Source organism: Urocampus carinirostris, chromosome 2 (genome assembly GCF_059441175.1).
Source record: "Urocampus carinirostris isolate Australia breed hairy pipefish chromosome 2, RoL_Ucar_1.0, whole genome shotgun sequence".
NCBI lineage: Eukaryota > Metazoa > Chordata > Actinopteri > Syngnathiformes > Syngnathidae > Urocampus > Urocampus carinirostris.
The window spans coordinates 24,353,662-24,380,160 of record NC_142350.1 but is presented as its reverse complement, the minus strand read 5'-3'; the positions used below and the strand labels follow the sequence as shown (position 1 = coordinate 24,380,160).

At 40.3% G+C, this 26,499-nt stretch overlaps 1 protein-coding gene across 1 annotated transcript; it reads left to right on the top strand.

Annotated features, from left to right (window-relative positions):
* The first annotated feature begins 1,438 nt into the window (after window positions 1-1,438).
* On the top strand, window positions 1,439-25,484 carry igf2bp3 (insulin-like growth factor 2 mRNA binding protein 3). The gene is made up of 15 exons (XM_088329536.1): window positions 1,439-2,105; window positions 3,283-3,343; window positions 7,745-7,793; window positions 11,874-11,925; window positions 12,078-12,141; window positions 14,005-14,283; window positions 15,986-16,120; window positions 16,252-16,374; window positions 16,442-16,577; window positions 17,918-18,043; window positions 20,317-20,436; window positions 20,518-20,592; window positions 20,664-20,795; window positions 20,898-21,011; window positions 21,950-25,484. Exons 1-15 carry the CDS (start codon window positions 1,931-1,933, stop codon window positions 22,052-22,054), a joined length of 1,746 nt encoding a protein of 581 aa, XP_088185662.1. The 5' UTR covers window positions 1,439-1,930; the 3' UTR covers window positions 22,055-25,484.
* The last annotated feature ends 1,015 nt before the right edge of the window (window positions 25,485-26,499 follow it).

Sequence of the window (26,499 nt, the reverse complement as noted above, 5' to 3'; positions counted from 1 at the left end):
ACACGAGCCACGTGGACGTTTTTGGTCCACTCGAGCGAGTTATTCGACTTTGGTTGAAGATTAGGAGAAGGGAAGGCGTGCGAGAGAAAATGGACGTCCTCATTTGAATAGGAATACGTGTCGTTCCCACGTTGCACGAGGGCCCAAGTGAGGAGCACGAGTCACCCCCTCTCCCCTGCAACCCAAAAATAATACAAGAAATGCATATGTAAGATGTTTGTCTTATTTTAGGCAGATAGTAGCGCCACATCATTTATGAATGGCCCCACCCCCCTTTAGTCGTTTTGTATGAGCCTTGTACTTAAGCGGCGCGTGCACGGGCGCGCGCTCGTTTTACTATAGCTAGAGCGACCAATGAGATAGTAAAGGAAAGTCCGACTCTTCTTAGAGAGGCGGCTTTTTCGGCTCGTTTCACTAAAAAAAAAGAATCGACAATTTTGGCTTTTCTGATTTCTTTTAACGATGTTACCCTTAAAAATGAATCATGCACCATACCAGTTCATCATGAAAATGTATGATGCTACTCTATTATCATAGCCATTATTGTTTAATACACAGTGAACCTTTACCTAATTTCAAGTTTCAAATGAGTTTTACTCAGCAAAAAATAGAGATGAGGTCATTGATGTTGACCAGTTACAAGCGCCTTAAAGAAAGAGAAAGAAACAAAGAGAGTGAGGGGCAACGGAGAGAAGATAGAGAATAAGGGAGTGAGAGAGAAATAGGGAGAAAAAGAGAGAGACGAAGGGAGAGAAAGGGGCGAGAAAGACATGGCAAAAGAAAAAGACAGAAAGAGGGAGAGAGAGAAATAGAAACGGGATACGAGAAAGAGACATGCAAAGAAGGAGAAAGAGAGGACAAGAGTGAGAGGAAGACACAGAGATAAAGGGCGAGAAAGAGATCAACAAAGAAGGATGGAGAGAGAGAAAGGTGGAGAGAGAAAACGAGAAAGAAGGGGTGAGAAAATGAGAGAAAAAAAGGAAGAGGGAGAAAGAATAAGAATGAGAGGGAGAAAGAGAAAGGGAGAGAATGAAGGAAAACATGGGAGAGTGAATAACAGAGAGAATGAAAGGGAGCAGAGAGAAAATAGAACATTGTACAAGAGAGGGATATAAAATGAAAGAGAGCAAATGAGACAATGAGAGAGAACTCGGAGGGAGCCGGCTTTCGTCATTGACTCCAAGAGCTACCTCTCAGATTCGTTTCATTCCCGAACGACCCATCACCACAACGACAACCGAGTACTTTTCCCATTTTTTAATGCATAGAAAGGCAACAATTGTTGTATCTAATAAAAATACTCCCCCTTGTTTTACGCAATTTCTCTTTAAAAACAAAAACATAAATATAGCAACTCCCCTTTATTGGTCCCCACCCCGGATTTCCGAGCAATTTCCTCCAATCCCGAACTCTTAATTGAGCAATTGGGTTTCCTCACGTGTGGCTTGATTTGTAGTTTGAACACGTGGCTCACTCCAAAAAGAAAGAAAAAACGCAAACGGATAGGACTTTTCTCTCCTTTCCCTCCCTCCCCTTCTTCTTCGTCGCTTCTTCTTCTTCTTCTTGTTTGTAGTGAGCCAGAGGCGGGTTGCCTGCTTGCCTGCTTCCCCGCCTGCCCAAGAGCGCGCGCGACTCTCTCACTGACATTGTTCGTCTCTTTGGAGAAACACACAAACTACTTTTCTCCTCACTTTCCCCCTTTTTCCCCTACCCATCGAAAATTAATAATTAAACGTTTTATTTATTGAAGCGAGAAAAGAGGAGGGTCAGCGAGCGAGAAGCCACTACGAGGCTGCCAGTTTAAATTGACTCCGTAGTGGGGATTTATTTTCTTTCTTTTTTCTGTGCGCGTGTTAACGAAGCTATTCAAACGTCGCAGTAGGAACAATTAAGTGCTTCTTTCCCCCCTTTTCTTTTTTTTGTTGTGAACATGAATAAGCTATATATTGGAAACGTGAGCCCCGAGGCCAGCGAGGAGGACTTCGAAAGTATCTTCGAGACGTGGAAAATTCCCCATAGTGGTCCATTTCTGGTCAAGACCGGTTATGCCTTCGTGGACTGCCCCGATGAGAAGACTGCAATGAAGGCCATTGATGTTCTCTCAGGTGAGACTTGAAAACGTCTTTTTAAATGGGATGTGAAACGAACGTGTCTTTTCCCCGATTTTACACATGTGATCCGATTCATTAATTCCGTCGAAGCCGGCCTCTGCTCGGGTTAGAGGTCGTCCTATGAAGGAGCGTGTCGTGGCGTCCTATGAAGGAGCGTGTCGTGGTCTTTTTCTTCTTTTAAAACATTAAAATTGTGTTTAACATCAAGGAGCTTTTTATCTATTAAAATTTGAATGGGGAACAAAGTTCTACTTTCAAACCGTGGCCACAAGTCGATCGTAGTGTGGCCATTTTGCCCATGCTGACTAGCCAGGTGGTTTAATTGTGTTGCTTGACTGTAGGCCAACCATGAGCTTCGTGTATTCATTTACATCATTTTGCATGCAAAAATCTCTTGGTTTTTGTCTTCAAACTAATTTTTCCCCAATCCAGGGCTCGTAAGGGTGCTTGAAATCATTGAAAATGCTGGAATTATAAGGTTTTAGAAAAATGCTTGTAAACACTTGCAATAGTTGCCATGTTTCTCATCGTAGTTGCTCCTGATTACACAATAAATTAAGTAAATTCAAACTTTAGAAGAAATGACTGTCTTTCGTTTGCACCCACCTTAGTATTAAAATTGACGCCTCCTCAATAATTATTAAAAATGGTGTATCATTTCCTCTTTTAATGGTACTGGAGAAATGAAGAAAATATACTTACGTTCTTGAAATTGGCCATTAAAAATGTTCAAACCCTGTAAATCAAGTTCTTTTTTTGAAGGAAATTCATGGTTGCAATTCGCCCGTTGTGGGTCAGGTCACCCTTAATCACAAAATATCTAAATGGACTGCACAGGCCACAATTAGACCATCCCCTGAATGCTGGATCCAAATTCCTGCCCTTTTTTAAATTGTTTGAAATGATGCTTAAAAGATTCCTCATTTTGGTTTACACAAGTGTCTAACATTGTGTTTTTGATTAGCTGCTGAGTTTAAACGACTCATGTCACGTGAAACATGCAAAATAGTTTCATTTGAACATTTGTAGCTTACTTCCTTTGGGTTGGCTCCTAAATAACACCGTGCACGTCTGTTGATTTTGTTTTTATTGAAACGAATGAGCAGAAGTTCTTCACAAGCAACAGTTAATGCATCTTTTTTTTATTTTTTTTTTTTATTTATTTTTATAGGTAAAGTTGAACTCCATGGAAAACTTCTCGATGTCGAACACTCTGTGCCAAAACGTCAAAGGTAGGTTTGAAATTTAGCATTTTAATGTTTTTTTTTATGCCCCCGCCCTCTTCGCTCCTTGTATGATGTGTGTGTTTAATTGCAGAAAGGGCGTATAACCTCCTGTTGTAGCTACTCTACAGCCCCCCACACATACACACCTACTCTTCACACTCATTATGGGCTCAACCGCCACATTTTGATGCACTTAATCTTTAGGGGGAAAACGACTTGATCATTCACAACCCGTGTATTACAAAAACAAAAGTCTTATCATGTGTTAAAGCTGCACAGGGAAAATGCAATTTAAGAAAACTGCAGGTCTCATGGAGTCGTCCATTTGAAGGCTCGACAGCACCGTCACTGCCGGCTTCCGCCCCTCTTCCCCCCCCATTCTCGTTTTGCATGAGATGGACGCTAAAAGCAGAATGGGAAGCCTTCGGGCCCGTAAAGTCACGCAAATTCTTACTGCACAACTGCACAGTCGTTGATTGAGCTCTTGTTTGCAGTTTAATGACGTTTAGGATGTTTGCCTAAAATTGCGTGCATTGACTCATATTTTGCTTTAGGTTTTTTGTGCAAAGATAGTTTACCCACTGCTTCAATCACATTTTTTCCCTGCCAAATTTACCTTTTTTTTGTAAATTGATCGAGATAATGTTAAATGTTTCCTAATTAGGGTTTACACAAGTGTTTGTGACGTGCTTAATTAAAATGTCACATGAAACACGCGGAATACATTTTTCGTTAAACGTCTGTAGCAGGGGCTATTGCATAAAATTGACAGTAAAGTCAATCAGCCTATTAAGCTGTTTTTGTCTAAGTGGCCAAAATCTGCACCAATAATGGATATCTTTGTCACTTTTATCGCAAATGTTTTTATGTGTTGGTTTATATTCATCCCCCTCTGCAAAAATCTCCATATTGCATTAGTATGAAAGTGGTGGTATAAGAAACTGGTTGCATACATGCTGGGCTGTTCTTTGCATTCTGCAAATATCAGCAAGGGGGGGGGGGGGGGGGGGGGGATAGAGGGAGCTCAGCCAATCACCATGTCTTTAACCTTTGGGCTCAGGATAAAAGGGAAGTGCTTTAACAGTCAGGAAAGATGCACGCGTGTACAGTACATGTGGGGTTTGGTGTTTTAAAAACAATTTGAGTTTTTGGCGTAAAATTGAGAAATTGTTTGAGACAAACCTTTGGTCAGGGAAAATGAAACGATGAGTTTTATCGGGAGACAATGTGACAGTTTCCCCTTCATTCTAGTGTGTTAAATAGCAACGCATTTTACAACTAGTCTAAAATAATGAAAATCCCTTGGATACTTGTCAAGTCTGTGGGTCGGGGTATAAAAAGAGAACCCTTATTGATCAATATAAACGGTGTTGTATTTTCCCCTGGATTATTTTCATGTAAAAAAAAAAAACAAATCCCATGTAAAGCTTGCGTTGCCTGTTATTATAGTATACCCTCTGACATACGTTTGTGTGTTGGGGGGGCACAACCCAAAATCTCTGCTACGTTACATGTATGGGAGAAAAACAAATGGCGCATCTGTGTAAATCCTGTGTGTATGTAATTGTGGAGTCTTTGAATTGATACATTCTCACATTGTTACAATCATAAGTACATTTGTTGGGTGTGTGTTTGTAAGATGGTTAAAAGGATAAGGATCGTCTTATTGTTTTCAGAAGTTTTGGTCACACGGTCGTCATTGGGCCTCACCTACAAAACTAACTGAATTGTGTGCCAATTTATTAATATGGCTCTTTGTCCTGCAATCTAAGCGTAACCTGATGTCATATTGCCATTGTTTCCTTTTTTGTGAACTGAGCAGTCAGGCCCCTAAATATGCAGTCTTGTTTTTGTTTTCAGTTGAGTCACTTTATAACAGGAAGCCAATTAACAGGAATACACATATCTTGTTCATAGCCAACTGAGTATATCTAAATGTTTTGAGGGAGCTGACAAATATGGATCTCTTGTAATTTCGGATGCGTTTCAGAGTGACTATTGAAGGTTTTGGTTGGTGCTCGCTCAGTCGGAACTGGTGCATGCCTGAACAGTGTGATATTGTAACTTGGGCTGTAACTAATAACTATTACAAGTCTCAACGAGTTAAACCATTGAAACGAAATAATCGTACACATGTTTTTATTCTTAAATTTAGCATTACGCTGATTTCCCTGTGGGAAATGAAGCGGACAAAAAAATGGCAACAATGGAAAAATACATCCTTTTTGTTGAACATATTCCGGAGTTGTACAAAAATTAAATAAAAAAGAAATCTAAAACCAATTTGGCACAATGCAAGCTCAGTAGACATAAATCTATATATAAACCCCTAGAACAGGCAAATTATACATTGAAATCAAGCGATTGGTATCCCTGTAAACCAAGAAGAGGCACAATAGCGGCTATAGAACAGTAAATGAAGCAATTATATCTATTTTGTGAAGTATCTTCTGTTGTTAATTACAAAGCTACGTAAGGATTTTTAATAATTTGAAATCAGTGTTTTGTTCTACGAACTGGATGCATTTGATTTCAAATACGCTTGACAGGCGCAGTCTGGTTTATCAGGCTTAAACTCTTTTATAGCCAAATATACGTGTTATAATATATAGAGGTCATGTCATGAACAGTTTTGGCTCAAATGTTACTTGAATCTTACAAAGAGTCGGACTCCGTTTCGTTCTGCTGCTAGACATGGTCTTTAAATGTTTGTTGGTCACCAGTCCACCGCCATGATACATGTCTGCTTTGCAAACTTTCCAAGTGTATTTGCTGTAGCCAGGCTAAAATGCTCCAAAACGGGACAATTTTGGCACGCTTTATTTATGTTTACACTGCCATTTCTGTGTACTCGTGATGAAGACAGACGCTATTGCACGTGCGTGAATCTCAGCAGAGATTATATTAATGTAGAGCTGCGGGTTTTTTTTTTTTTATATGTGAAAAGCATGTCTCGTGACAATGAACTTTTTATTTAATGATTTTAGTCAACGTCAACTGGCGCAACTCAAATTGCAACAAGCATGGAGTACAGATTGCTGTGCCAGTCTGTATTGAGGGGGGGGGCACAAAAATCCACATGAAATGTTTACCTTTAATGTCTTTCTGCGTGGGCCCATTGGTCATCATGTACTAAGATGGTTTATTGGAAAAGTATTTGAGGCCGGCTCTGTCTCGGCCATCACATGACACACCAGCCCCAGTCACTACTACACTGCCCGTCCCTCCCACTTTTAGCCCAGCTCTACATGTTCCTGTCAGTGGACTTGTCCGTGTCCATGGTAACAGGGCCCCACCCCCACCGAGCAAAGTGGGCCCTTGTTACTCTTGCCTGAATCAGGACTAGTCTACCCCCCTTCACTCTTACACCACCACACCCCAATCACCCATCCCCAAATCAAAGGCTGCACATGGGGGAGGCCAGGGAATGTATAGGGAATCCCAACCCCCACCTCGGTCCGGCCAACCCCACCCACCTAACCCTGCCTGACTTCTGTCTGTGGTGCTATAGGTTGGCCCTGGTGCATTTTCACATGGCGTTCCCACTGCAATGCAGAGCATACAGAATGTGTGTGTAGGAGGGGGCGGCGATGGTGGTGGGACGGCTCAGCCAGGAATGGCACAGTTGGCCGGAAAGGGCTGGTATTCTTCTTGGGGGTTCTGTGAATTTTCTTTGTCATTTTACCAGCTTTAGTTTCAAGATGAGTAAAACCGTTGTCTGATATCCCAAACATGAGCGCAAGCACTTTTTTACATGTCATTCATGGGTCCGCGTGATAGAAGCTCGTAAATCTGGAGCCGATTTCCGTATCTTTTGAGGCGGCCCACGTACATGACTGCCTTTCAGGATTGTCAACAGGCGGCGGACTTTGGAGTGGTTGTCCGTTTTTATTCAAGATCCTCCTGCAGGCAAACACTTAAGAGCCCTTTCAGTCTCGCCACATATTCCTTTTGATTGAGGCACAGTCCCCCGAATTACTCGAGTGACTTTCGTTTATTACATTCATCAAACAAGTGCATGGGTTTTATTCATTTTCAGTTGCTCTACCTAGTCTCTGACTTCTTCCTCACATAATCTCCCTTAGCTCTTTGACCTATGTGGCCTCGACCCCACAGAGGCATGGCGCAATATTAGTTTTCCTCTTTAATTTGAATTCAATTCAAGTTGGTCTGCGCTTTCCAGGAATAATTGTTCTTCATTGCTATTGGGAAATGTGGAGCACATTGTAAAGCGCTTTGGGAAGTCATTGACTTGAAAAGCGCTATAGAAATGCAGATCATTTTATTTCAAATAATAAAACTGGATTACACTTTGGGAAAGCACATGTCTCCTATACATGCTAGCTGCACTTTGAGAAGATGCATCTTTCGATGGCTGCCCTTAAACATTTTACTTTCTTTTCTTAGGAGCTGTAAGCTGCAAATCAGGAACATCCCGCCTGACATGCGGTGGGAGGTAAGTGATTAGAGGCCATTAAAAATTCCTTTTTTTTTTTTTTTTTTTTTAAATAAATCTAGGCACTTCTCCCTCATTCAGATCCTGTTTGGAGTAGCTTTTTGTCCAACGTTTCACATGCTCCATGGGTTTGCACATGGCTGCACCTCGGCAGCAGGGCCAAATGTGGTCGGAACAAATGATCTTACATTGTGACGTGCACATTTTTCAGATGGCAGATTTTTAAAGCGCTTCATTTTTTTGGGGGGAGGGGGATGTCAGGGATGAACTTTAGCCCGCTTTTGGTGTGGTGTGTTAATGCAAATCTAAGTATGTTTTGACTCTTGAGGCAAACCATGACATGGCCCAAGTATTAATGTTCATTGCTGGTGGCAAAGCTTCAGTTGTTTGTATTGGTGTGTGTGCACACACTTTTCCAAAATAAGCGGACATTGTAAAAAGAAAAGGATTAAATATTTAGTTAAAAAGACAGGCCAAATAAAGAGGTTCTTGGTTGGGTAGAATAACTGATTTACTTTGTTGCCCTTTCTCAATTCTTGAATTAATTTGATAGTCGATATGTTTGCGGGGACTGCGTAAATGGGTTATCCTATTGGAAGAAAAATTTGCTTTAGACAACATAAATTGTTTTTCTGGTAAGTTTTATCTAGCTGATTGAAGATAATGGGGTTTTTGTGTTTTTCCTAATAGAAAATATTAATGAGCAAAAGTAAACCAGGTAAGGTAATATTGTCGATTTAATGGGTGTTTTTTTTTTTTTTTTTTGAAAAACATAAAAATATTTTTAAATTGAGCAAAATTTTATGTCTGTGGTGTAAGATTTTTTTTTCTGTGTGTCTATTTATACGAGGATAAGACTTGGGAGTGTACGCCACCAAAATAAACTCGCACCATTGATCAAAAATGTGCTGATTTTTATTAAATTCTCATTAAAATATTTGGTATTGTTCCAACCATCGAATAAGAGGATGCAAACTTAAAATGATCACATTTGTTTTATTTAGAATATGGAAGATAATGAAATTCATGTAAAAAAAATTCTGCTATCAGCTAGATTAGACAAGTTTTCTCATTTTAGCTGTACATTTTATTTAATTCTAAAAAACATTTAATTATAGAAAAAAAATACTTAATTGTAATTTTCCGAAAAAGGGTAAGCTTTTAGCATGGGTCGTTACAGAGTAACTGCGGCTTTTTTCTTTTCTTTTTTTTCTTTTTTTAAGATTTCTAACATCAAGATTACAATTGTTTTTGCCATTTAATGTCTCAATTATTTTTAAAGTTCAGTGTTTACAGCAAAACTGATAATTGGCTAAAAGCATTCTAATTTCCTTTCTTAACTTAAACAGACAAGCATGTGTTTTAAAATGTGTTATAATTTTTGTAAATGTTTTTTCTTCACAATAAAAAAAATAATCACTTGAGAAATGGTGTTTGTGGGTTGCTACTGCATGTTTCCTTCTGGTTGTCGGCATTTAAATTCTTTATTATATATACTGGATTTATTTTCAAGTCTCTTAATATACCATAAAGTCTTATAATTTGGGATTCCAAATTATAGATGTTTAATTTTCTGTTTGGAGCAACCACCCTGTTTAAACTTTTCCTGCTGTGACTTTATTGTTGTATTTGGGACACAATTTATACTTTCTTAATGACACATTTATTAATGTAAATTTTGTGGGGTTTTTTTTTATTTCAGCCTGCCGTGAAACTGGATTTTTTTTACTTTTCAAAACTATAAGCCGGGGTCTCCTCCACACTTGGCGCTCAAACTACCATTGCACGTGTTGCTAACATTTAGCCCCAGGGTACTGCTTGCCTTTCAAAGGTGATGAGGAGGTCTCGCGCTCCATTGAGAGGGGGGAGGGGTAGAGACAGAGGGGGGGAAAATGGCTTATCATGGATCTTTTGGTGCAGACACTTTGTACGTATTTTATCAGGTAAATTGGACAGTGGTGGTTGTGCACACAGCCCCCTGATTTCGAGCGCACTGGTTGAGAATATTTGCTTGTTCACAAGCTAGAGTGAGTGGGTGGGCCCGAGCAGTTTCCTTCCCCTCCATGTGCTCCGATTCACAGAATGTGTAGCATGAGCTGGCACCCCTCCCCCAGCCCCTTCTTCCTGCTGGAATGCACCCCACCCTTTTCCTGAATGGCCTGGATTCTCATTGGCCGGCACGAGCTGAAGGACAGGCGGCCCAGCCAGCCGCCGCCAGTGACTTTGAGTTGACATGGCGGGGAGGCGGGAGGCAGCTTGATTGGTGGCTCGCCTTAGGGGTGTGTGTGTACGTTGGAAGGTTGGATAGGGGGGTTTGTCTTGTTGGATTGAGCGCTCGAGGGGGTGTGGCCTCTGTTTCGAAAGAGCATGGTCAAAGGTCTGGGCAGAACTCTGATCCTTGGCTCCCCCTTCACTCAGATTTGACCAAATGGATGAATTGAAGTCCCGTGGTCTCCAGGTGGCCAACTCCATGAGGCTCCGTGTTGTAGATTTTCATAGAAGGAGCCACCATCCCCCCAAGTTGGCATACAAAGCAGATGATTTAAGCATCTTGTTTGCCAGGACGGTTCAGTCAAGACAGCCCTTTTAATATTCGCCAGTTGTAAGATACAAAATTGCAATGTATACAATAAAAGCACAGCCTTGAAGGTCCTTTTTTCTAGTGATGAGTCCTTTAAGGCAATGTTTGGCGACCTTTTCTGTACCACAGAATTGTATAACAATATTGCCACGGCCCTGCCCAAAGGCTGAATTAAATATACTGTACATGTACTTTTTCCTATAATGGCAATTATACCAACTTGAATAATAATGAGTGAAAATTGGCTTTGTAGTAGGGCTGCACAATTTTGGAGAGAACCTATTTGCAATTTTTCAGACCAGTATGGCAATTTCGACGGGACTTTCAATTTTAACCAACAAACTTACATGTTGTCATTCACATCTCCATGTAAGCAAGTACAAAAATGGTCCTTAAAATGAACCCCACACAAGGGTTAACCTTAAAAAAACCGGGGCCCAGTTTTTGGGAGGTTTGTTATGGTTGCTGTTTTATTTACCCAAGGCTCTAACCGCAGTGTCTTGTAATTACACAATCACACTGCATCACATTGCAATATCAAATAGATTTGTGTTAGTTGTGCAGCCCTACAGTGTAGTCATGTGGAACATTCAGATGGCTGCCAAACATCACACCAAAATCACATTTGTTCATTTTCCGAATTGCTTATCCTAACTAGGGCCACTGGGCCCATCCCAACTATATTTTTGGAATATGGTAGGAAATCTGAGTGCCTAAATCCACGAGAAGAACATGCAAACTCCACCCAAGGAGGCGGGTAACTGGAATTGAACCCAGGACCACTGAACTGTCAGCGGGACGTGGTAATCGTAACACACTGGTCGCTATTGTAGCAATGAACGCAAACCGTCACATCAATCCATGCGCCAAGTAATGAAAATACAAACTCACCAAATGAACCAAACACGCTAAAAGCTTGTTGCCTTAGAGTGGTCTCAGTGCCATGGTCTTGAATTATGGATCCGTGCAATCTCTAACTCCACTGCCAAAATTGTATCCATAGCTGCAAGTGTTTACAATCTTTCTAGCATGATTGGTATGATTTAACCTTAACTATATCTTTGGTGGGTGGGAATCCTTGTTTCTAACGTGAAAGTTGCAGCGGCTGTACGTGCAAACCATACTCATTTTTAATTCAAACATACTACCTCAAGGACTCTGTTAAAGTTCAGTTGGAAACCGTGTTAAACAATAGGTAAAAAAAAAATGGCACTTATTTTTCTTTTTGCTGTCTGGTACCGGTGTGTGGCCTAGTGGTTGCCGACCAGGTTTTCTCTTAGGCTTTGTGTTGTAGAGCTTTTTTCAGAGTCTGTAAGATTGCATACAACACAGATCAATGTACTATATGAGATATATGCATATTGTCAAGTATGTCCTTCCTCTTATGATGACTCATATCATTGAATATTGTGGCTCAAGTAGATAAGTTCCCATGGATGGTGCTCTAAAGCAAAAGGTCAAAATCAACAGTTGTGCTGAATGTGCAATTCTTTTCCCAGGTCTTGGATGGGGTGCTGGCCCAGTACGGTGCTGTAGAATGCTGTGAACAAGGTGAATACACACATGGGGCTCTGTGATGCCAATTTTTCAATTTGAGTCGCTTGGCAATTTGTTTTTCAGTCATTTTCTTTCTTAATAAATATAAACCGTTACCGTATGACATTAGTAAATGGTCGTTAATGACTAAATGTTCTCCTTCACAGTCAACACTGACACAGAGACTGCAGTTGTGAATGTACGTTATGCAGCTAAGGACCAGGCTAGACAGTGAGTACACACAAACTCTCGATAGAACTTTGTTGCTACTAAAGTTTTTGCAATTTTTGAAAGTGAAGTTAACATGGAATAACAGAAAGGCCAACATGATTGATGCCAACGGGGCGACATTTTACCATTTACAGTGGAACCTCGCTACTTCGCGGTTCCACGTTTGTGGGTTCAGAGCTTCGCGGGTCTAAAAAAATAATAAAATTACAAAAATATATACTTTTTAAAAACAATTTTTTTTTTTTAAGCATTTTTGAAGGGGCGTCGCTACTTCTCGGATTTTCACTTTTCGCGGATGGTTTAGGTCCCCATTAACCGGGGGATTACTGTAGTGCCAACTGGTGTACATAAATGACACTTGCTTGGAGCTTGATCTGAGTAATAGATCTGATTTGTTCTGGTAAATCGGCGATTTCCTCTTAAAACTAAAAGTACTTTAAATCATAATCCTTAGTGACTGTATCTATAGTCATTAAAAATGCATAAAATGATTCATCATGCTTGTAGAAAAACTGTTTGTAGGTACTTGGAAACATATCTGCTATTGTGCAATACGTGTTTTCTGGAAAACTTTTTACTTGACCCTGCTGAAGTTTCACTGTTTACTATAGAAAAGATGTACTTGTGCTTCTTTATTGCCAGTTGTATCGGAAAATTGATTTCAGTGTGGAATACAAAATTAAGTTTGTCTAGTTAACAAAGAATGTGTTAAACCTCTAACTTTACTGAAGGTTGTTGCGTAAGGGTAATCCCAAATTTTTAAACATGTAAAATATATAGTACATATTTTTGGGCATAAACCTATATCTTTCATTAAAGACTCGTTATTTTCCAAGATAATGTATTTGAAGATGGCATGTCTTTGACATCCTGAGCTGTGACATCAGAGTAACACCAGCACGATTGCATGCCGGTCGCCATAGTCTACTGTTAGCTGAAGCGGTTACAAGTGTTTTATGCGAAGTTTTACGTTTTTGGGGAGAATGCCTAGGCTTTGTTGCAGGTGGATGCATTAATGTATGGCTCATGGTGTTGGAAAGACGAAAATATCGTCAGAAATTGGTGAAGAGTATGCAAGTCTGGAAAGGCCCTTCAAAGTGCTGGTTGCTCTGCACATTTCAAGAAAATTGACCCACTGACACATAAAATCGAACTGGAGGCAATTTGGGGAAACTCTATGCCTGCAGTCACTAAAAACAATTTTGTGCTAAAGTGATGGCAAATACACTAAACATTGAAGAAAGCACTTGAATAGGGAATAAACAATCCATGTAGACATGGTTTATTTGCAGTGCAACGTCTATATTTCACAAAAGTAAATGTATACACTCCGTCAGCCTTTAGTGATGGCCCATTCTCAACAATGTGTTTCTGACTGATAAGCGAACAGGCTATAATAAAAAGAAATGACAAAATTAGCTCTATGAAAAAGGGAGCTAAACTAGTAATTAGACTAATCTGTGTTCATGAAACAATTACTTTCTTTGTTGCAAATCTCAAGTTAGTCTTGCCTTTACCACAGGCTCTAATTGATATGGCTATATATCTAAATCTCTGGCACTATTACTGCTTTTTCTTTCTCGAGACATCTTTGAAGGACGTTATTCTGTCATAATTGGTCAGAGAAACTTATGTTAACGGGAGCCGTCATTTTGTAAGTGTTTTTCCTTCAATTACGTCACAGAGCTACATCAAAAGAGCCAAATCAGTCAACTTTAAGACAATTTCTTGAGTCCCCCCGACACGTGGATTGGCAAAATTTTGGGATTGAACACTACATGCTCTGTGCTTGATTGCTAAAACATTTTTTGTTTGGGAATATCTCTAAACATTCCCGCTTTGCTCTGCTTTATCGTTTTCTAGGGCCATCGAAAAACTCAACGGCTCCATGATGGAGAACTGTGCTTTGAAGGTATCGTACATCCCAGATGAGACAGCAGCTTCCGACGGACCTCCGGCAGGGGGCCGGAGAGGCTTCAACTCCCGCGGGCCTCCGCGGTCAGGCTCCCCGAGCCTCGGCGCACGACCCAAAGTGCAGTCGGACATTCCGCTGCGCATGCTGGTGCCCACGCAGTTCGTCGGCGCCATCATTGGCAAGGAAGGGGCGACCATCCGCAACGTCACCAAACAGACCCACTCAAAGTTAGTCCAGATGAGAAGGACTTTAGTTACAGCATTTTTTGCACTAAAAGGCGCATACCCGACAAGTCTTGTGGTGTTTTTTTCCATTTACACGGTGTACCGCACTTTAAAGGCAAATATAATTTAAACAGCTGTGAGGGCTAGTATTGCACACAAAAAATGGAGTGCCATGTTTGCGCTTTGATTGACCAGTCAGAATATATCACGGATTACAAGTGCACATGTAACCCTTTTGCACTGCACCGGCCGCCTGCACATTTAAAATCTGCGCTGTTTCTGAATGATGATGCCAGTGTGGAGGAAACCAGCACAGTCTAAATGTGTCAGACGGTCACCTTTTAATCCTTATCAAATCAAAAGACACACTACATTTTTGACAAATAATGGCATAAAACAAAAGTATAGCCTTATGTTCACAACAAATCAACAAAATTAAAGACCTAATGTTCTAAACTTAAACAAAAGCATTGTTCAACATGGCTTAATGCCAAAAACGATAAAGCCCATACATAGCATTTTATAATAATGTTCTACATGGAGAAGTCTGCACCTCTTCAAACCAAAGGAAACGCTCTAAAATGGCGCCGCGGTTAAACGTTCGCAAAATAAGAGTCTGACCATTGATAAATAAAACCAGCTTCATTTAATGATGATCTCTAAAACAATACACATCCTAGTGGGTTTTTTTTACCAACTGCCGTACACACACATGAATGCAATTCCATAACATTGGATACAATGGGAATCAAAACCAGATAGCGGCTCGTGCGCAGAGACAACATATGGTAAGGCATAGGGTCTCAAATGAGGTGCCCACAGGCACCAGTGTGCCCCCTAAAAACAGCTGAGGTGCCCACTGACCTGTTCTAAAGAGTTCACCTGTGCTGGGTAATAAAGATTTTCTCGGAAAAATTATTTTTCTCGGTTCCGTCTTTTTACCTTAACTTCCAATAATTCACCTGGTAATAACAGTAATATGAAGTTATTTTAGAAATGCATATGAATTTCCGTACCCCGCGTTTATTAACAAAGTAGCTCTCAGTTTGAAAAAGGTTGGAGACCCCTGTGGTAAGGCATTTGGTCTTCTCATCCCTCTATTTTTAGTCACTGTGCCAAAATGGTGATCTTATTAGGCGGTGCTACGATATTGTCTGTGGAGCACAAGATTCTAAACCGAATGACTATGCGGCCATTGTGGGACGTTATTAGGTCATCACAAAATAACCCTATAGCCGTGCTTATTTAACGTTTATACTTACAATGTTTAGTTCGAGCTGAGAGTAGTTTCACTTTATCCGGTAGCTTAAAAATGTGTGATAAGACCTCATGTCTTGTATCCTATGTATTCCAAGGGCTCTAGAGGATGAGCTCTGTTGCAGACCACTCCACGGCCTGGTTATGATTCCCATTGCATTCAAAACTTTGCAATTTTGAACAACCCTAGCGGCCAAGTGGTCAGGTATTGGTGATTTTACCATCGCTGTCCAGTTTGATCTCATGGCCCCCATTGTTATGCAATCGTGGTCAGCCATAATGTATCGACTGATCAATAATGGCACAAATATGCTAACAATTTCCAACTTGCTCTGCATATACGGCGCACATTTAAATTTGGGGCTTTGGGGTGACTCCTAAAGTCCCAGAAAATCTGGTTATTTTTGTCAATTAGTGTTTATGCTCATTTTAAAATCCTTCGTTTCAGGATTGACATCCACAGGAAAGAGAACGCGGGTGCGGCGGAGAAGCCCATCACGATCCACTCCACAGCTGAAGGTTGCTCCAACGCTTGCAGGACCCTAATGGAGATCATGCAGAAGGAAGCACTAGACACAAAGTTGTGAGTACACATCTTTCAGCCCAACACACTTCATGTGTTTCTTCATGTGTATGCTTTTAAGGCCCAAGAATCTTAAAAATATAGACTATGGGGAGTCTTTTGTCAGTTCATGTGAGTTTATTGTGTCTCAGCACTGAGGAGATCCCCTTGAAGGTTCTAGTACACAACACATTTGTCGGAAGATTGATCGGCAAGGAAGGACGAAACCTGAAGAAAATTGAGCAGGATACTGGGACCAAAATCACCATTTCGCCGTAAGATTCCATTTAATATTTGCTGCTGTGCTTCTGGTAACACCGTATGGTAATCTCCTCTGTTCAGTCTACAGGACCTGACTTTGTACAATCCCGAACGGACCATCACCGTGAAGGGCTCCATTGAGGCATGTGCGAGAGCAGAGGAGGAAGTTATGAAAAAGATCAGAGAATCGTATGAAAGCGACATGGCAGCCATGAACGTGAGTAGATGTAGGATGAGTTATGCTTCAAAATCTATACATTTTCATTAAACTCAGTATGGTATGGCTTGTTATTTATCCAGAAGTTGAAGAGGTGAGGCATGATTTGTGATAGAATGCTTATGGATAGTTTTTTGTTTAACTCCAGAAAAGTAGGCATAGTTTGAAATTGACTGAACATTTTGATTCTTTTGTCAATTATTTCTCCAGTAAATACACTCAAGTTCCATATGACTTTTGCAATATTTAGGAATCAGGCCAAAACCTCAGCCCCAGAAGAAAGATACAAAAGAAGCTAACAAACGTACATTAAAAGCATTGCGGAAAAGAGTTCACGTGGCGTGTAGCAGATGACACAACGCAAACATTGCGTGAATGAAGATGCGTAAATACAGGTACATACTGATGGCAGATGGAAAACGGCGATCTCATATACATTCAATGAATGTTATATGTAGATTTTTAATAAACTTAATTTTAAAGTGTTCTGTTATATATTGTTTAATACTTTGCAATTTTTTTTTTTTTTTTTTTTTTTTTTTTTTTTGCGATTAGTCGTCTTATTGTGTTTCAAGTTGTGAAAAATGGGGCAGGTATCTTTATGGCTGGGCAGGCAACTTTTCAGAGTCGCCTGCCCTGGTGTCCGGTAACTTTTTGTCATGGGATTCAGACACTGCTCCAACTAATACGCAATTTATAACTATATCTCCCCTTTATTAATTGTAGCGAGCTTGTAAGGTTGCTTGAAAGCCTTACGCAGGATAAATACTGCCCTCTCTCGGACATGCAATGGAAGTGTTCGATCTGGTGCACGTTTAATAAAGAAAAATGTATTCTTATGCTGCCTATAGTATGTGTTCTTTTCTGAAAACAAGATTAATGTTCTTTAAAAGTTCTGTTCTTTGTGTATTATTCTGAGAACACAATTGAGACAGCTTTTTGTTTTATTGGAGTGAATTCAGTTTTGTAGTGGATTTTGGGGGTTTTCTGGGCACGCTTATGCCAACCCAGTATAAGACCTTTTTTAGTTTTATTCATGGGGTAATCAACTGTTAAGATTCATTTGTTAGTATGCTAGTGGGTAGTTAAACTGAACGGGTCAGCAGATTTAAACGTTTTACCCATCCCCTGGTGTGATTATATACATTTAATTGCTGCAATGTACAATTTGACACAATTTCATGAAAATTATGATTTAAACATGACATAATTGATCCACTTGCACGCTTGTATTTTTTTTTTTTTTCATTGTGTTGAGCTTATTGAGACTTTCAATTGAAATCATCCAGTTATTTTGTGGTTAAATTATTCCCACTAACGGAAACTATTTCTCTCTGCAGCTCCAGTCGAACCTGATTCCAGGCTTAAACTTGAATGCCTTGGGTTTGTTCCCTAGTGGCACACCTGGCATGGGTCCATCTATGTCCCACGTGCCCCCTCCTGGACCAGGCGGCTCAGCATTTGGCGTAAGTGACAAGCCAATAAATTGTTTTTGTTGGCGCGTCCTTCAGAATTTTGATCCTTTGGCATAGGGAGGTGCTTGGTACACTTGTGCGTGATGTAGTCATGCCACCGAGATCATTTGTTTTTTAAAGATATATTATCAATATTAAAAAGTTAAGCAATCAATTATTAAATGGTAATTTGGTTAGTTTTGCAGGGGATCCCTGAAAAATGTAGATAAAAATATTCTCAAATCTACAAAAAAATATAACTTTTTTTTTAGCTTTTTACACACTGAACAGAATTAGTCGATCAACACAAAATCCCTAAATATGCAAATTAATAAAATACTAAATATTAACTCTTCAGTGCTATAAATGATACAATTTCCAAATCTAACTAACTGGTATTCTATTTTAACCAATTTAGAAAGATCCTCTTAAAATACGCAAAAAGATGAATTAAAATAAGTAAAATGGTAAGAAAAAGATCAGCAGTCTCTATAGAAAGCTTGAATGAGCTCTGCTTCGGAGCGATAAATATCTTTAAAATTAGTCATTTGGCTTATTGTTTTCTGCTTTCTCTACATACAGTACTTTCTTTCTTTTGTCAACTGTATTTTAACTCTATTAATACCAAACACTTATAGAGCCTTTTCTTTATAAATAAGTGTGACGTATTGAAGCTGAGTGCATTGTTGAATTCACGTCAGTTTATAGCAGCTCATTGACGCATATCATGGATAGTAACTGCTCAAAATGGCACAAAATATGTGCTAGCAGCAAGATGGTGACTTTATTTTAGTCATCAAAGTCAACCACACCAAAAACGTTCTTCTGATCAGTGCTGGATTTCTTTAACGGTACTGGAAAAAATGGCATTGGAAGTGCTTGATTTTGGCCATGAAAAAGGTGTACGATCCCTGTTTTTAGAAACCCAGTTTGATGTTTCTCTCTCCCTGTAGTGCAGTCCTTATGGGGCCGAGGGTCAGTTTTGGGCTTCTATGATGCCGGCGAGCAGCCAGACCCTTGCTGTAAGTCGCCCGCCACAAAGAGCTTTGCACGGCTTGTGGCTGCTCTCTGCGGGATGACTTGACAAAGGATGGCTTGCATCTTAACTCTCTTAGATGGCCTTAAACCTCTCCAGCTTTCAGGCCCTCATCCGTGCATGACTTATAAACTGCAATGGCGGGAACTGGCAGTTACTCTACATTTAGCTGTAGGTTGTTTTTTTTGCAGCACTAGAGATGTTGAGAGCCATTTTGACGCAAAATCGGGAAAAACAAGTTGTTAACTCTGAGCTGGCATATTGATTGGTGTTTTGGTCTCAATCCAAAATCGATGATGTTTTAAGTGTGTGTTTTAGGCAGGTTGTCTTTTAGGAGCGAGAAATGTCCTCTGGCATTTTGCATGAAAACATCTGATGATTGAATGAAGACGAACCATCATAATTATCATTCCTGTTAAATAAATATATGTCCTGTGCAAATTTGGCAAAATATTTTTTTCCAGATTTTTAGTAGTCGAATTTACAAAGGTTAAATTTGATTTTCCTCTTCTAGCTGAAATGGTCTTTAAAATTGATTTATTTAATAGAATATACCTTTATTGTCATTGTTACAAAATGGGTTAACATATTGTGACAACGAAATTGGGCAAATTATCGCACCATTGTTGCATTTTTATGTGCATAAGTCTATTTTTAAGTAACATTTGACTTAGACTCTTATTGGGAAGTAGGCATGGGTTTTGAACGGTACTTCAAGGTGTCTAAGCTTTGGCCACGGAGCCATTTGCGGCCCACGGACAGTTTTCTGTAGGTCGCAGCTTGAATTACAAGTTTGTTCTTAAAGGTTTTATGAAGCATATTCTGAACAAATTTTAGAGTGACTGATTTCTGACCTTTTCCCCGCCCCTAAATTCCTAACTAATCTCAACACACTAAAACTGTTAAATAAAAATAACCCAATTTTGGTCAGGAAATTGACGGGTTGACAAAATTGACATTGATTTTTAACATTTGGAAAGCTATTCACCTTTCTTAAAAAAAAAAGGCACAATACAGATTTGGTGATATATTTCAGGGCGGAAAAAATGTCCCTTTTAACTTTTGTGGATAATGTTTGGACACCTCTGCAAGTACTTGGTAAGTTGGTGCTGAATCAGCTGTATTCTTTGACTAACTTAACAAGCGCATTGCCCTTTTATTTGTAAGAGGAGCAGAGGAGAGCTGGTCAGCACATCTTGGCGCCACTGCATACCTGCTCAATTATGTAGAACATGTTGAATCCCAACAGGGACACCCGGAGTCTGAGACGGTCCACCTGTTCATCCCCGCGCTTGCTGTGGGTGCCATCATCGGGAAACAGGGTCAACACATCAAGCAGCTGTCGCATTTTGCTGGAGCCTCAATTAAAGTCAGTCAGCAGTGAATATCATCACCACCACATGTTCTTTCAAATGCGTAGCAGCATTAGTGAATGTTGTGTCTATTTCAGATCGCCCCCGCAGAAGGAATGGATCCCAAACAGAGGATGGTCATAATAGTCGGACCACCGGAGGCTCAGTTTAAGGTACGCCCACATGGAGGAGGAAACTGAAGTCTCTTGACAGCCAGGTTGACCGCGGCCTTTCCCCTGTTTAGGCTCAATGTCGCATCTTCGGTAAGCTGAAGGAGGAGAACTTCTTTGGACCGAAAGAAGAGGTCAAACTTGAGGCCCACATTAAGGTGCCCTCCTTTGCTGCCGGACGTGTCATTGGAAAGGGTGGGAAAACGGTAAGTAAAAGGCGCTTATATCGACAAACGTTTTTTCGTTCTCTTCAATTACAATTTTTTTTTTCCTGACTTCAATCTAAAATGCTGTTCTGGTTTTGGCAGGTCAACGAATTACAGAACCTGACCTGCGCTGAAGTGGTTGTGCCCAGGGACCAGACCCCCGACGAAAACGACCAGGTCATCGTGAAGATCAGCGGACACTTCTTTGCGTGCCAGGTGGGTCTTGTGTTTCATGACCGTTGCATTGTATTTTTCTAAGAGCTGTAAAAGTTGGAAGTATACTAGTATAAAATGAGTTGATTATAAGCACCGTAGCGAGTTTGTGCGTGTTGCGGAGGCAAAGAGTAGTCACGGACATTGCGTACTTTTCAACTCGTATGATTTCCCCGGAATTTCTACGTTGTTTAATCCTTTAATGTTGTATGTCCTATAACATTTTTGCACTGGGAATTATTTTTATTAAAGACCAAGCCTGTCTTTCCCATTCCGGCTCTAATTTGTAATGTCTCTGTTACTGATAGCTGACGACAATGTCATCTATATTGCTAATACCGTGGTATTCTACATAATCTGTCTTTTTGTGAGTAGATGTTGTGTTTGTAAGGTTAATAATGCTTGATAAGGAGGGTTTGCACTCATAAGGGGAGCAATAGGTAGAGGTTGACAGGTATGAGATCAGGAGACTGTTGATAATAGGTCAGTGTGCACTGGCTGTAAGCAAGCGGTCTCTGTTGGTGTCTGGTGGCCTTTGTGAACTGTATTTTCCTTAGCATAGCGAGCAAGCGTTTCTAACTCATTTATTGCCAGCCGCTTTTACTCAAATGGGGAGTGTCTGTGCCAACCAATTTTACATTTTTGAAGGCATACAGAAAATCTAGTTCTGTAGCGATACAGACAAAGGAAACATTAAAAGCTTGAACCCTACTTCTAGGTTTTACCATTGTGTGGTTAAAATAAACAGTTGAACATTGTTAAGTTTCTTAAATAAACGTTTCCAAGAAAGCTTCTGAGAAAAATGGCTTTTTGTGAAAGGAAGCTTTTAAATGGATTACTTGTATAAAGATGTACCACTGTACTACGCAAACACAATACTTTGTTGCTTGGCTGACAATAGATTGTAAAGTCATTCTAACATTGCTTGTTTTTCCCTCCAGCTGGCCCAAAGGAAGATTCAGGAGATCCTGGCTCAGGTCAGAAGACAGCAGCAGCCCAAGCCGGCGCCAGGGGGCCAACAGACTCCTTTGGCCCGCAGGAAGTGATATACCCCATCCCCTTCCCGCGTGGGACTGGGGTGGGAACGGTGACTGAAGCTGCCTGACTTGCGAAGACGGTTGGCTGGACTGAGTCCAGGGGTTCGAAGACGAGGTGTTACAAATGCTGATCTCAGGGGTTCAAAAGGTTATCCGAAGCCTACCAAAACATCAAACCCTCCCCTTGGCACACAAGTGCCTGAGAGACCTCCCTTTTTACTCTTCTTCTTACTCCTTCTCTAAAACCACCAGCACCTCTCTGTATCAGTGTAGGAATGTATATGAGTGCTCCTGTCATCACCCTGCCCTCACATCTTGCGTACCTCTTCCACAGCTCCCCTCCCCAACTAAGGGTGTGTATTTTTCATTTAGTTCCCTTTCTTCCCCCAATTTTCTTATTTTTCTTTTTTTTAAACTCTCGCAATATAAAGAAATTAAGATTTCTCCCCTCCCGTCACCTTTTTGGTGTGGCTTCCAAAAAAGGATGTTTTGGTTGACTTCAGATTTGGTTTTTACTTTCCAGTGTTTAATTGGTTAATGAAGCTTTCTCATGAGTTGAAAGGTTTAAAAAAAAAAGGCATTGTGCTCACTGTCCTAGTGAGACGGTTAGAGATTTTTTTTTGGGGGGGGTGGCTCAAATTGGTTGGGCCACGTTTAGAGGAAAGATTGTTTTGAGGTCAGGAATCCTGAAAGGGGCAGTTTGTGAACTGGGTGTCCTGCCTGTCGAATGAAAGTGGCATTTTTAAAATTTGATGCATTTTATAGATAGTCCTAAATAGATTAATTATATAGAAAGATATATATATCTATACATATATATAAATACGTATACACAAACCACACATATATATATATATATCTACATATATATATATCTACATATATAAAGAGGTGAGGGCAGTGCTATGACTGACTTGGGAAACAGTGCTGAAATGCTGCTGCCCAGGAAAAAAAACAATTTAATATGCATTTTACTTAACTACCTCAGGATCGAGTACCTCAGAAATGAAAATGATTATATAGAACTATATATGAAAAAAATGTTCCTTTTTTTAATTTTGCTTTTGTGGTATTTTGTATACTTTATAAAGCTGATAGTCTTTGAACATTTTTATTTTTTTAAGAAAAAATGTAAAACGGCGGTCAGCTGCCAACTGACCCTTGCCTTCAACTCTAGTGCTTTATGGTGGCATTGTACATGTGTGTGAGTGACTAAAGATGACCCTGTACATAAACGTCTATTTGTACATAGCAGCCCCAGAGCCGGAGTTGGCACGCCTCAGCTGGCGGCTGACGCAAGTACCCAGCAAAATCGCCTCAGTTTTTTTCCCCCGAGGATCCAACCATCTTTTTGTTCTCGTTTTTTGGAAGAATAATGACAAAATATCGTACGAATCAATGCCAACCGTACGCGATGACAGCAATGCCGTTTAGTTTTGGGGTTGACTTTATATTGGGATGGTACTTTAATTTTTGTACTTCCCATCCTAGCTCCTTTCCGCGGTCCGGCCCCGACAGAGCGGGGACGGGACTCCTTATCATGCTTCTCGACCCAGCTTAAACTATAAAAACCATGTCTCTGTTCACGTCAATCACTGCTTAGTGAGTGTAAGAGGGGAGTCGCACTGATGGATGCTTTTTTTTCTTCTTCTAGTTTTTAGTCGTTTCCCACGACACACCGGAGGGGAGAAGTAAAAGGAAATAAAACAACCCTCGAGAAATTCATTTTTTGTCTTCACGCCGAATGTAAATAATGATTGTGGTTAGAAGTCTAGTGTCTCCACTCTTCCACAGTAGAACACCGTCTACCTCAGCTAAAGGGGGCTGGGCGGGGGCGGCCCCCTTTTGTGTCAGTGCGCACGTATACCTCAAGACGCCTCCACAAGACTTTTCCACATGGCCACCATCTTAACATCTTGCTTAACTAAGTGTGGCTCAAGTGATACTCAAACAGACCCCAGGCCCCCTACCCTGCCACTACCCGGCCCCCTTTCACTGAGTGCCAGTGCGCATGTATAACTCAGGCAACTCCCACCTTTCCACACGGGCACGCCATCCTTACATCGTGCTTAGCTAAGTGGCACAAGTGATACTCCCCAAATAATTGACTCACCTGGCCACTATGCGGCACATGGGAGTCCTCTCAACAATATGCTTACTGAGTGGCACAAGTGATAGTCAAACAATTGACCCCTGGCCACTCACTACTCGCCACACGGCTGCCATCTTATGACTTAACATGCTTAACTAAGTGGCACAAGTGATGCTCAAAAAAATGACCCCTGGCCACCACCCGGTACACAGGTCCCATCTTAACATCATGCTTAACTAAGTCACCAGTAGTAATCAAAAAATGACCCATGGCCCCCTACCTAGCCACTACCGGGCACACGGGCGCCCTCGCAAGATAATTCTCGCTGAGTGGCACAAGTGATGGTCAAAATTTTTTATCTCTGGCCCCCTACCTGGCCACTCACTACCCCCCACTCACTGAGTGGCAAAAGTGATACTCCAAAAACAAAACAAAACAAAAAAAAAAAGACCCACGACACGGCCTCCTTCCACTTAGCGCCAGTGCGCATGTATACCTCAAGTCACCCCCACCTTTCCAATCTGACATGCCATCCTAACATCAAGCTTAACTGAGTGGCACAAATCATACTCAAAAACAACCCCTGCACCCTCCACAAACCCCTTACCCACCACCCCACCTCTGTTTTCAGCGCAGTTTTTTTTATGATCTACCTCTTTAGACAAGTATTTGAAGTAGAGGCATTCTATTTGTTAGAATTTAATCCATCTCCCTTCGCCCCACATATGAATGAAACTTAAAAAATAAAAAAAATCATGTACTCGTTAGAATTCAGAACTTATCAAAAGTGATTTAAAAAAAAAAAAAAAAAATCAGTATTTATGTGTATTCTTTTTGGCTTAATTGAACTACTCCGAACATCACCATGTCTTTCTGCTTTCTTTATTTGGTGGTGTGGCTTCCATGTATTTGAAGTTTTTTGCTTTTTTTTTGTGGAGAGAAAAAAAGGTAAAATCACTTGTTTTGATTAGCTTGCAATAGTTGATGAGAAAATGCAGTTTTCTTTAAAGGGCCTGCCTATTTTTCCTAATTTGTATGACTACAAAATAGATACAAGTCCTGTCTTGTTTTCCCTTTTTTCTTTGACAAAACGCTACTTGATTGCTGATTTATAAAAAAAAAAATTCTGTAGCCATTTACTTCTGTTAGCATTTATTGGCTGTGTAACATCTTAAGGGACAGATATCAGGGTTCGGGGCTCCCCCAACCCCTTTTTATTTGGGAAAGTGATCCAGCTACAGCATGCAAATCCCTCCTCCCGTCTGCAAACATGCTTGTGCCCCGCTGAAACCCCTTCACACAGTTCCACATGTCAAATGCCTCTGAATAAAGGACAAAAAAAATATATTTCTTTGCCTTGTAATTTTTTTTGCCTGTGTTGAATTGATAAAATTGAACAAAATACATCAGCAGTTGATAGTGCAGTTGTCAATATATTGGTAGTATTTCAAAATAAATGAACTATTTAATAATGAATGGCTGTATTTGCAAAGTATAGATGGGGGGGTGCATTTTACTTGGGAAAACTTTTTTTTGTATACTTTCCCAGAAAAAAAGTGCAATTGCTCCTCCACTACTTAAGGAAGCAGTGCGGTCTCAGTAGCAGTGTTTTGTTAACATTTAGCCTGCACACAGTGCTTTAAGCTGAGTATAATCTTTGATTATGAAGTGTAGCAGGCTCTCAAGTGACCCTATGAAAAATAAATTTAAACTGATGTGGAGAATGGTTAAGAGTTTTGGTGAAGAGCCTAAAAAAAAGTCCCTTAGCACCTCACTGCAAAAACCGTGTTAGCTATGTTAAAAATGTTAGGAGCAAACTGCAGGAAGTCCAATTAAGCTGTCCAATGCTTTACAACTCAATCACGCGAAATATGTATTTTTAGTAAAATGTGCTGAAAGGAGTAGATTTGGCTTGTGATGGGTACCATCAATTTTGACCAATCTTTTTTGTTCCAAAAAGTATTCTGTGCTGACTTCAAAAATAATAACCTCGAGGCTGGGGGGTATTTCTTCTTCTGAGGGGTGTATGACAAATAATTAAGAAGCACTGTTCCTGGGCCACATGCAGCTCTCTAAGATATCCTAGTGTCTACTTGGAGCTATTTCCAAAATATTTTCCAATGACAAGGGAATATATTTGAAATTTTCAAACGGTTTCTGTCAGACCACCATGACAATTGTCTTAAAATGCTTAAATGTTTGGAAACAAATATTTACAAATTGCTAACTTATGTCTGAATCCTTACTGTCCTAATTTATTATAAATATGCTTATAAATGGCTTGGGTTTTTGCAGCTCCAGACATTTTGCTCTCATGGCTCATTCATTCTCATGGCTCATTTTGGGTTTATGTCCAGAAAAT

Coding starts and splice junctions, on each gene's coding strand:
- igf2bp3 (XM_088329536.1), top strand. CDS start 1,931: ATGAATAAGCTATATATTGGAAACGTGAGCCCCGAGGCCAGCGAGGAG. Junction 3,344..7,744: donor TCTGTGCCAAAACGTCAAAG/GTAGGTTTGAAA, acceptor TTCTTTTCTTAG/GAGCTGTAAGCTGCAAATCA. Junction 12,142..14,004: donor GCTAAGGACCAGGCTAGACA/GTGAGTACACAC, acceptor ATCGTTTTCTAG/GGCCATCGAAAAACTCAACG.